The sequence below is a fragment of the Phalacrocorax aristotelis genome, chromosome 3 (assembly GCF_949628215.1).
Source record: "Phalacrocorax aristotelis chromosome 3, bGulAri2.1, whole genome shotgun sequence".
NCBI classification, from domain to species: domain Eukaryota; kingdom Metazoa; phylum Chordata; class Aves; order Suliformes; family Phalacrocoracidae; genus Phalacrocorax; species Phalacrocorax aristotelis.
In genome coordinates, this window is record NC_134278.1 from 105,106,985 (window position 1) to 105,119,467 (window position 12,483).

At 37.1% G+C, this 12,483-nt stretch overlaps 1 protein-coding gene across 4 annotated transcripts in view; it reads right to left on the reverse strand.

Annotated features, from left to right (window-relative positions):
* CENPF (centromere protein F) overlaps positions 1–12,483 on the reverse strand; it is a 44,008-nt gene that overhangs the window by 15,546 nt on the left and 15,979 nt on the right. For all 4 annotated transcript variants that reach the window (XM_075088902.1, XM_075088899.1, XM_075088901.1 and 1 more), the window contains exons 9-12: positions 10,318–10,446; positions 8,597–8,719; positions 4,795–4,930; positions 141–3,595 (exon numbers count right to left, since the gene is read on the reverse strand). In XM_075088902.1, coding sequence (XP_074945003.1) covers positions 141–3,595; positions 4,795–4,930; positions 8,597–8,719; positions 10,318–10,446 — 3,843 coding nt within the window. The remainder of the gene's footprint in view (positions 1–140; positions 3,596–4,794; positions 4,931–8,596; positions 8,720–10,317; positions 10,447–12,483) is intronic.

A 12,483-nucleotide genomic window follows, 5' to 3' on the forward strand; every position in this document is an offset into this window, starting at 1 on the left:
ATTATTTTTCTACCTTCTCTGAAGAACAGTACTACTTCTGAGACAAAATTTGCAACACCTTTAATTTAAAAAATTAAATTTGGCTTACCGTAAATCAAAGGGTTTACATAAAACTGATTTGCATGACAGCAATTACTTACATTTTCAATATCTGTGCACAGCAGTGAGTGAGAACTTAAATCAAGGACTTGTAGTTGGAGTCTTGCTGCTTCCAGCTCCAAAGACAGATTCTCAGTTTGTTTTCTTTCTGCTGCCAGTTTGCACTCCATCTCCATGATCACATTATTCAGTTTCTGCTGCCATTCTTCCTTGTCAGACAGATTTTGCTCTTTGAGGTGATCTATTTCTTTTCTTTCAGAAAGTATCACTTTTTTTAGCTCTTCTATTTCCTCATTTTTCATATTCTCTTGAATGTGAAATTGGTCTTCGAGCACTTTGATGGCCTTCTCGTATGTCTGACACAGCATCTGAAGTCCTTCAATTCTACTCTCAAGGTTAGATTTTCTAGGAGCAATACTCCTAGGCTCTCTAACAGAGTCCAATTTGTGATCATTATGACAATTTTCAACCAAAACTTTTGTTGCGCCTTCTGAAATTGTTTCTGCCGAACTGTCCGGCTGATTAATTTCTTCTGTCCATTTGCACACACCACTGTCACAAGAATCAAGCACCTCACTTACTTCTATAAAACAGGGACTTTCAGAAAGATCTGAGGAAGAAACCATGGACTTAGTTTCATCTAATTTAAATGGCGTGTCATTTTGGCTAGAAGATAGTGGCACTCTCACAGAATCTACGTGAGCATTGCTTAGACTTGTTGACAATGCAGAATTTTCTGCCTTCAGTATTTCAATACAAGACTGCAGCTCAGATATCTTTGAGCTCATGCTGCAATGTTGTTCATATAATTTTATATGTTCATTTTGGAAAGACAAAAGCTTCTCTCTTACTTCAGCAAAATGTATTTTAACTTCTTTGCTCAACAATTTTAAATCTTCATATTCAGAACTGGGTCCAGTACTGCATTCTTTAAGTCTGCAGGCCATTTCCTTATTATCAAAACACTTTCTCAGATCACTGTTATCAGTTTGATCCATAAGTTCATCAGGAAAAATAGCTTTCTCCGCTTTTACATTTTTATCTGCATTTATTATGTTCTCTTTCTCTTTGGCCACTTTATTAATACCTGTGATGCCATTGGTTTTTGAGTCATTAAATCCAGAGGCTAATACAATGTTCTCATTCTGCAGCCTCTCACACATTTTCTCAAGTTCACTCAGATTGTTTATGGTTACCTGCAAAGAGGACACCAGTGAGACCGATGAATAACTTTCATCCATTCCTCTTTTGCCACGCTTCTGGGAAACAGTATCATAATTGTACTCCAATGAGTGGCCATCTTCATCTAATACTGTAAGTGGAGAACCTGAAGTTTTCGATTCTTTAACAGACAGTAGTTCTTGATGCAGTCTCCCGTTCTCTCTCACACTTTTCTCAAGTTCTACTTTCATGCCTTTTAAAGCAGTCTCCAGTTGCATCACTTCTAACCTGTAGTTCGCTAAGGAGAGTTCTCTGTCCTCAAAATCCATTTGAAGAAGCTCAAGTTTAACTTGGTATTTATTCAGCTCAGCATCCTTCTCTTCCATGGACTTCCTCAACTGTTCTGAATGGAGTCTCCCTTCACAACTATCTTCAGACATTAGAGGTTCACTTCTTGTTTCTACTTCCCTTCCCAATTGCTCCTTGTCTTGAAATATAATACCACATTTCTCTTGCATTGTATTTTGTGTTGCCCTGATATTTAACGTTTCCTGTCTTAAACAGTCAAGCTCCGTAGAAGCCACATGTTGGATATTGGAAAATTCTGACTGCAGTTGCTGAAGTTCTTGAACCAAATCCTTTTTTATTTCTTCTGAGGCTATTAGTTTATGTAAGATATCTTTATTCTCACTAAATACCTGCTTCTCTTTTTCTAATTTCGCTTTCTTTTCCTCAAACTCAATTGTCTGCTCTCTCAGAATGCTCATCATGTTTGCATTTTCTTCTTCCAATGATTTATACTTTGCTTGCAAAACTTTAAGCTCTGTTTTGATTTCTTCAGTTCTTGATTCAATGTGTTGTCTTTCCTCCTCATGTTTGCCAGACATTTCAGAAATTATTTCTTCTCTTTCCTTTAAGCTATCAGAGAGATTTTTATTTGCTTCCAGTAAAGTTATTTGTTCTTGCTCTAAAGCTCTGCTTAAATCCCTAAGGGTTGCATTTTCTTCAGTAAGTTCCTCAACTTTTTTGCTATATGAGCAAATCATTGAAGACATGTCCTTCTTCTCTGAATCCCATGTTCCAGACATGAGTTTCAGCTGTCTTACTGAATCCTCAAGCAAATTATTATTGATTTTTAAATCCTGAAGCTCAGCTTGCCGGTTTTCTAACCTTTCATTCAGAGTTTGCGGTTGCATGTCCCTTTCCTCAAGAATAGCTAAAGTTTTTTCAACTGATTTCTGATGCGCTGAAATATCCGCTTGCAAGCTAGTAAAGTGCTGTTTAGTTTCTGTCACAAAGCTTTCATGCATCTGTTCTGCATTAAATAATCTTTCTTCTGTTTCACCCTTTATTTGCAATAAGTCTTCATACTGCTGCTGCTGATCTGAATTCAGCTGCTTTTGAGCCACTAAGGAAGTCTCAAGAGAAGAGATCTGATCTTGTAAAATGTCCAGATCTGTAGTTTTTCCTACTTCTAGAAGAGCTCTTGCACCTCCGTGATCCTCGGCAATGGAGTTATTTGCTGCACGTTGCATATTATCTGAAACAGTTTTATCCCGACCACTTTGTAAATTAACTTCTCCATTTTCTGTCATTTCTGAAGTATCTTTTGCTTTTACAAGGCGACAGATTTTTTCATATTCACCAAGCAGGTCATGATAACATTGCTGTCTTTGCAGTCCTTCACTTGCTGCTGACTGTAACTTTTCTTCTAGTTCACCAACTTGGTTGATAAGCTGGAATATTTTACAGGACATATTTTCTATCTCTTTACAGTACTTCTTATCAGAACATTCTGCTTTGTGCTGAAGTTCATCAAAAGCTTTTTTTTGTTCTTCTAATTCTGCACTTTTACGTTCCAGCATGTCTTTAAGTTCTCTAATCTCTGTGCTTTTCCTGTCACTCTCATCTTCCATCATTCTGAGTTTCTCACTATGCTCAAGATTTTTGATTTGCTGACTTTGAAGGGAACTCTCCAAGTCATTAATATGAGTCATCATACCTTCCTTTTCAGACTTAAGTTTATTTACAAGATAGTCATTTTCATTTTTCCACTGAGAAAAAGCAGTAGCCTCTTTTTGCAATTCTTCACATTCTCTCTGCTTGAATCCAAGGAGCCTCTGCAAAGCTTCTGATTCTTCCTCCATTTTACTTATTTTACAGTTTTGTTCTTTGATATGATTATCTTTTTCCTTAAGCAGGTCTCGGGTAGAACCTTGTTGCTTTTCCATGTCAGCTAAAGCTATTTTCAGCTTTTCCAGTGAAAGACAGTTCTCTTGCTTTTTAAATTTCTCTTCTAGTAACTTCAGCTCTGCTTCCTGAAAAGCATTCTTATCTGTAAAAGAAAACACCATCAAATATTTGCCAGTCAATACTCGCAATTCCACTGATAATTTTCTAGACGAAATTTTACTATTTACTTTTACTGTTTTCAATTCTCACTCAGTACAAAGCATTACTCTCAAGTTATAATCACTGGATAAAGAATTGTCCCTATCACCTTAGGCTATCAGAAACTGTGTACTCATAGACATTGTCAACTTCCCACTCTGCAGTCTGACACAAGTCTGCACTCCAAGCCAGTCAGTCCTTACTTCTCAGGTGTAACTACCTGTTGTTTCTGTGTCTCACTTTTACCAAATTTTTATACCAAAGTAGCACTGCCTTTTTTTTTTTTTAAAAACAGGACAGGTCTTATTCCAGTATGTGACCTTCTTGTAGGTCAGCCTTATACTCCATTTCTGCTGAAGAATGTAAAATTCTACTCAGTCATTTTCCAAATTGTCATAATTGTTTCCCTGCCTCTATAGGAACAGACTAAGAACCACCAAGGATAAATGCGGGGTGGGTGGTTGGCAGTGGGGGAAAGGCATTGTGTTCCACTAGCCAGCTGGTAAAGGCTGCAAATTTTCTATACAATCAAAAGCAAATCATCAGTTCAAAGGCAATGGAAAGTTTGGTCATTAATTTTAAGGTGAACAGGATCAAATTCAAAAGCTTCATTTTGAAATCTTACGTGAAGTTTGAATGATGCACAGAAACAAGTGGGATGAGCAGGAAGAAGTGGGGATCTATCCCTTTTATTTAGTCAGATCCAGCAGAACTACAAGGTATATTTCAACTCAATTCCTGAAAAACTGTATTCTCATTTAGAAAAAAAACCACTGCAAGCAAGACTCAAATATCAGTGGTTATGTAACATTTTCCTACCTTTTTTTCTTTTTCGAAATCTGTGAAACACAAAAATTACAAAACAGAAGTTTCTGGCTTAGACAGATAATATGAAGTCCAGTTTGCTGATAAGTTCAGTACATTTTGATTAATTTCAAAACTGTGTATCTTCAGAAACTGTATGAGTTCACAGACAAAAATTAATTTCCATTTAGCATAAACTCAGTGTCGGTTAAAAACACTAATCATATCCGACAGAGGAAACCTTTTCAACTTTATTTATAATGTACCTTGCAGGATTGCAGGAAACATACATCATTAAACATGCAACAGGAGTTCTGCAAATTTAAATACGTAACTCACTTTTCATCTCTTCTGCAAAATTCTGGCTCTGCTTTAGAGACTGCTTGATTGCATTTAGTTCTTCTTCAAGTTGCTGGATCTCCTGCATTTTTTTTTCAAGTTGACAGTCAAGAAGGTTTTTTTCCTGCTTCATTTCCTAAAACAAAACCAAATAAGACCTTTTCTAATGTGAATTGCCAAGAAGATCAAAGAATTCAGTTCATTTAAATCAAAAGAAAGATATTCCATTAGGTCCTATTAAGCCAGTGGGCAGCTATGCCTGGGTCCTAAGCACTGCTTGGGAACATAAGCTGAACTATTCTTAACTAGTTGACAGCATCTGAGAGATGTTGCCAGTTGACAGAGTTAGTGTGGAGTATAGACCAAACAGCTCCATACGACGTGCCCCAAACAGATTGAGATAGGACAGGACATATCCTACAAAACCTGGGTTCATTAAGTTAAGCTACTTTCCCAAAGCAACAAGGGAAAAAATCGGTATGAAATTTATAGATCTGATTTTACCTATCATCTCACGTAGAAGAGACAAGTTCTCTTTCCACTGAACATCATCATCATGGCAACACTCATTAAATTTTATTTATAAGCGCTTTCTTGTTCAGAGGGTTCTTTTGCCATTTAAGAGTATTCTCTTCTAAATAATTGAGTTTTTTAAAAAAAGAAAAGGAAACACAAAATTATGTAATTACATTGCATCTAGGAAGCCGAAAGTTCTTTTAAGGAAACTAATTCTTTTTCTCCAAGCTCCTGTGCTGCTGGACAACAGATGGCATAGAACTGACAAGGCCCAGTTGGAAACAGGCTGTCAATTACTCATCTGTTTACTACTAGCAGATGGGCAGCAATTCACAAAAGCCAAGCTCAAGAAATGGAAAGGTCTGGATGAAAAAAATTAAAAGCTTGCTGGCATAGCAGGCTTGTTTTTGCAACAACATAAATAAATCATACTCAGAATACGATTAAAATTGTCATTGTCACTAACAGTTACCTTCCCATCTACTTACAGCCTTCCCTACCCACAGTTTAAAAAAAAGTCATATATAAGTTTCAGTGAAGAAAGTTTTCTAGTAACCTTAACAATTTTTCAAAGAAGTACAAATGTCTAAACTTCATGCATTCAAAGCACCGTACACAGATGCAATACGAGACCACGAACTAAACATTCATTATAAACTTTTCATTATAAAATCTAGGGTGATCTACAGAAAGAAAACCAAATAACTTTAAGGAATTAAAATAGCTGAAAGATCCAATTATTTTGATTTGGTCCAAACATTCCCATTAAGCAGCACTCGGCAAAACCCAAGAACCCATAATTTAATGAACTAAGTGTCTGATAGTAACTAGCCATTTTCACTTTCCAAAGCTATAAGTAAAAGAATCAATTCTGTTTCAATCCAGTTATCAATGCTAATGGTACGTGCTGTATTACTCAATTTAGCCATTCTGCAATTGTCCCCTGAAAAAGCAAAAACCAAACTAAAGCCAACTCTAGAACCTGTATACATGTAACACTATTATTCTGAAGAAACTCTTCACAGGGCAGGCTTACAAGCAGTTTAGGGAGTGACTGACCAATTTTTCCAAGAATAGTTACAGGCTTGCTTGCAACATCAAAACGTAAACAACATGCTAAGAAGCAGAACTGCTAAACTATTGAGATATCACCATTGCAAAGCTTAGTAGTCCTTAGACTAAGCATATCCTGTATGTCTCACAAGTGTATCTGTTTTGCACCTTCTTTGGAACTTCAGTCTTATTTCACAGTAAGGACTAAACACAGCAGTGGATTAACCAGTGGAAAACAACTGTATTCTCTACTGGGTTGTTAGACCATTAGTGTAAGACCACAACAATTTCCCTTTAATAGAGGAAAAGACATGCCAGTCTTACTATTGTTTTCTTTTGCTAAAATCTACTGTCAATAAAGCCTCCAAGACTTAGAAACAATTTAATGTAATTTTTTGCATTACACTTGTTTGTAAGAGTGAGAAAGACAAGCCATGCCCTAAGTTCTGCTGACATACACCATGCTTTCTCTTGTGCAAGTCTTGAGATAGAGAACTGTAGTGTTACTGATCTCTTTGAATCTCACCCAGATTAAACTTCTTTGTAAATTTGTTGGTCATGTTCTAATACAATATCACTGACAGCAGCGGTTTAATTGTCTGACCAAGACAAATACAAAGAAAAAAACCTGAGTATAGTTACCACCTAGTGAGATGAATACAAGACTGGCAGATAAAATGAAGCACTCCCAAGAATTTCCAGCAAGAAAGGTATTTCCACAAATCAGATGCTCTTGGACAATGGGATCTCAAAAAACTGTATCAAATATAACCTTACCCCATAATTTCAAAGCCAGAAAGGGTATGAATCCACAATATCTGATATAAGATATTTTTTTCCTTAATTAAAAATACGAAAGATTACATTAAGAATGTGCAGAAGCTTGATGGAGGCTTTCCTCCTCTGGGACAGATTGGAAGAACAAAAACTATCCTGATTAGCCTTAGCACTGGAAGGCGCCAGATACATGTATGTACTAAATAGGTTTCAAGGCCCACTACCTGGCATCAAGGCCAAATGGCATGGAATAACCCATATCTGTACCACTAAAGTCTTCTGCCTTCCAAAACAGGTGGCTCTAACCAAACCGCTTGCTGGGAATGGTCCCAGGCTCGTGAACAAACTGTGCCTGGGAATTGTATGAAAGAGTGGTAGTCAGCTGGGCCAAATCCATGCGAAGTGCTGTTCTAGCAATTAATGGTATAAATAGTCACATTCCAATAGCTGGGAATATTCCCAGACACTGAAATCTACCAACATGAATGTACCTAAAGTTTCACAATACACTAAAGCTGTACCAACGTTTGTGCTGATCTGAACAAAACCCACTATTTTACTTTAAATTTGTTCATAGTATTTTGACAGGTTGGCAGAGATTATACCAGATTATTTTATATCTGCTCACGACAACAGGCGACAAGCAAAATAAGAGTGTTTAAATAAAACAAACTGTGACATTGATTACGTAGGTATTAAGCTGTCTTTCTTTTTTACTTCTGATTCTCCAAATAATGGATAGAATTTGCATTGAGAGGTCTCTAGAGGCATAACTGTAACAATTTCAAGCGTAGCTGCTCTATAATTGCCACCAAAGCAAAACAATATAACTGAGAAGACAAAGGAGAGATTAAAGTGAAAAGATTTCTGCATGTGTGAATGTGAGGTAGTACGGCAGCATCCAAAGACTTCTCTGAATTTATCTTCATTTAGGGGGAAAAGTTTTTACAGCAGTGTGTATTTGGTGGACTGTTTCTTCTAAGAAAAAATGCCCCCCCCCCTTCTTTTTTTTATAAAAGGATATAGTAAGTCTTGCTACAAAATTGCTGAGTTTGGCAGTATGCATCAAAGCAGTAGTCAATGAACCTAGAATTTACTTTTAAAATCAGACAAGCATTGATAAATTTTTATTTCAGGACCAAGAGCAAGAATCTCTTGAAACAAAAATCTATTTTTGAGAAAATATAAATCCAACATGAACGAGAACCATATCAGCTGCATTACAGCAATGAAATCTAACTCCAAAGCCAATTCCACAAATTGCATTAATCTAGATGGTTAGTGAAGACCTCATTTTGTGTTACAACTAAGATACGTTATTAAGATAATCCACAGAAGTGTTTAAAGATTGCTTATGGGAAAATATACTCTGTGAGTAAATGCTCAACAGTATTAGTGTTTATAGATTGCCAATTTATGTTATTAATTCTATCGACTACTCCTTTGCACTGGTTACCTCAAAACTTCTTGTCAAATCAGTTTCCTTAGTCTGGGCTGCTAATAAAGCCTGTTCTGCTCTGTACAACTTCTGGGTGAGATCACTGGTATCGTGTTCCAAGCGTTGTTTCACTGCCATTACCTGTAAGAATGTTGAAAATCTACATTGTATTCACAAGCATATATAACTTTTTTTAAAAAAACCTCCCATTCTTGAACTCCAACTCTCTATTACAAAATAAACTACATTATTTTATCCCACCATGAGCCTAAGGTTGCTTTTCTGTGGCTTAGAAAATAGCTTCTTATTGACTTCCCACTCCTTTGCCTCTGACCAGAAAGATGGTATGTCTCTAAAATACGTTTTTCTAGACTGTCTGAAATTGGATTAATACATCCAACTTGCAGCTACATCAACACAAGGATATCTGTAAGATACAAATGAGTTTGGGAATGTAATAGCCTTTTTGCTAAGCTACAAGAAACAGAAAGTTAGGATCATAACAGCACTTATTGCTCCATTGACACAGATTTTATAAAAACTGAAGAGGTTTTAGCTCTTTCAAAATAGTCCTATAACGCTTCAGATTAAAAAGGAAGGAAATGCTATTAGATCAAAAAATGGGAGGGGAGGGAAGTCTATTCTGCGGTCATTAGGTAATAAATTAGCTTTCTTGGAGAAAGAACTGAAAGGCACCTATTTTTCTCTCTATGAAATCAATTTCTTCAGTAAGCATATACAAAAAAATGTGCATGTAAAGAAACCTCTACTGAAAACATTTGACTGAACATATCCCAGGCAGTATTTCTAAAATGAAACAAGTCTGCAAGAAAACTGTTGTCAGTTTTAGAAATGCTGTTTCCGTTCAGCCTGCCTGCTAAAGGGGCTTCTCAACATAAGTTTCAAAAACTTGTGGACCTTTTCAGAGACTCAGTTAGCCATGCTGCTGTATAGCTGCTCTCAAGAGTTTTTTGAGGCTTTTAAACATTCTTCATTTCTGGCCACCCACTCTTCAGGCCTGTGCTGCTTTCTGTCTCCCTTAAAATTGTGGTTTTGTGACAACTAATGTATTCTAATAGCTAGTTGCTGCCAAAGCTGTGGAAGACCTCCTTCGTACTGATGTTCCTCCTTACACAAGCCCTGACATTCACCTGATTTTGTAGAGAACCAAATCAGGGAGTTAAACTGAGAGCAAACACTTCTGCCTGTGTACACATATGCTAATTTATATATAATTTTTTCTTTGCTCTTTAAGATCCTGTATCAGCTCTCTTCAGGGTCACATGGGGGGTAGAACTGCTAAAAAAAGTACCAGGAGTGCATGGCTAGGGGTATGAAATGGGGCTGTTATTCCAAACAGCAACTACCTGCTGATCAGTTTAGCTCTATCACCAAACTGCACCTCTGCACGTTTTCTACGTAAAGTGTCTCTTGTGATCAGCCTTAGCTGCTCCTCCCTCGAAGAGATTTATTTTAGCTACAATGTTCTGCATTCACATCTCCTTCCCTGTGGGAAATGGACTAGCCCCAAACTTTTAAAAGCCTGTAATTCACATTTAAATACATAGTATTTCAGTGAGACATGGTAAATACAAAACAGCTAATACAAACTGTACAAAACATTAATTCCAGTCCCCACATTAATTATTTTTTGCTTTACGTGTAATTAAATTAAGGCAGTACTGCTGAGACAACTAAATACCAGCTCTAGTAGAATATTTTAATATGAAAAAGCCTACTTTGTCAAATTCTGCCCGCAGAGCGTTGAAGTCATTTTTGGCTTGCTGTAGCTCCTGATTCAGTTTGTTTCTTATCTGGTTGCACTGCTGATCCAGTGTTTGTAAGGAATGTTGCTGACAAGAGAGTTCCTAGAAAACAGTGGTACAGCAGAAAAGAAAGAAACTGCAACAAGTCTCTGTTTTGGTTATGGGAGCAATAACAACTGATTTTTATTAGATACTGCCTACTCAGAGACACTTGTCTTACACAGTGACCAACAGTTTAAAACAACTTTGACGCATGCTGCAAGCGGCACATGAGCAAGAATGGCCCTAACCCGATTTATGTCATCTGCTTAAAAAACTCCATTACAGCAACATTCCTATTACAGGAAAGGAAAAGAAATTAATCTAAAACTAGTGAAAGTAATGGTATTAAAATTCTTAATCTTAAAGATAATTTTCACATGAGAATTATGTTACACTACAAGTGGACAAATTCAGCTCTTATTTACTTACCATTGATATTTTTCTAGGAAAATTAAGAAGTCTTAAAATAATACCTAGCACAGGACCGAGCAACAAGATAATCTTACAAGGGCAGTCATGAAAACTGCACAAAACAGACTTCCTGAAACCTGCAGAGGGGCAATATAGTTTGTGTCGATCTTATGCCATGCTAAGTAGGCATCCATTAGGATAAACAGCTGTACTTGTCATTTCTCATGAGGCCTTTCCTATGCCTTTGGACCTTAGAGTTGTGATTCTGCAGAGATTTCAGAGATTTATTAGGATGTAAAAGAATAAGAGGCATGAGGGTAATAAAAAGCAATGAAGAAAAAAATCAGGATTTTTATCAGCAATAATTGCCATGCAAAAGTCGCAATATGCTCTACTAAAAAATTCTAAGATCCTTGTGAAGGGGCAAATGCAATAAAACACTTGTGCTTCTCTTATTAGTTTTAGAGTATAGGCAAAGCTACTTCATACAGGCAAGCTGCTTTACTAAAAGACACAGTACCGTACTGTCATCAGTTAAACAAAACAAAAGGAAAAAAAAAACAACCAACAAACCCAAACCAAAAAAAAACATCAGAAGAAAGGAAATGTTCACAGTGAAGGAACTAGAGTTGACATTTTCTGCAATGTGGCTCTGGCTCCTGGGTGCATGAAGCCCCTGCACACAAGTCAGTGTATTTTAGTCAGTCATATCTGTGAAATGATGGTAGCACCCGTTACATTCTGCTCGAGAGCAAAAACAGCACAAGAGGCCCAAGCAGTTCCTATACCAGTATGACATCCTTTAAACAAACAGCTCTTGTTTATGAGGGAAAGTATGGATGAGGGTGGAACTGTCATAAACAGAAAACATGGAAAAATGGGGTGGGGGGAAGGAGGGGTGGAGAGAGGCTGACTTAGCATGTAACTTAGCATTTTTCAGCACAGAGCCCAACATAGATAAATCTGCAACTACATCCTCACACAAGAAGGTGACAGAAGTGCTACACAACTTAGAAAGGGAAGATGTGACACCACCTGGGTGTCAGAGTAGCTGACACTAGTAACTAATGCTGAGTAAAGTACATATTAGCTCCAAAGAGCTCTTTGGCAAACCTCTGGTCAGGAGCATTTCCTGAACTCACACAAGTAGGCCCTTTGGACCCTAGTGCACTCCTTATTAATGGAATGATGAATTCAATGTCTTTCTGGCCCAAAGCATTCCAATAATTATTTTTAAAGCTGATGGACTGAAAAGACTGTGCTTTCTAAGCCCTACATGTTACAGTGTAAGAGAAAAACTGCAGAAAACCTTTCTTTCTTTAGACAAATGCTCAAAACAAAAGAAGTGCTTCCTTTAGTTTTAGATTTCAAAAAATGAGTTATGCACATCTAAGCTAAAAGTGGAGGCTCCTTCCATTGCCAGCAGGCAAACACCCAGCCCCAGAGTGAAGACCCACATCTAAGGCATCTAGAATAACCTGCCTTCTGAAGGTGCCTCTGTCTCTGCAGAGTAAAGTAGAGGCCTAAGTAACAAGCTTAGACTGACACCTAGGTTTCAGATGTCTGAAGTAAGGTGACATGAATCTCACCTTTTCAATTTGAAACTTGGATGGAAAAATTTAAATAAAATTTGAGAGAGGACATTGGAAATTATGCCCTGACGCAGCTGCAACTCAAACTAGCTTG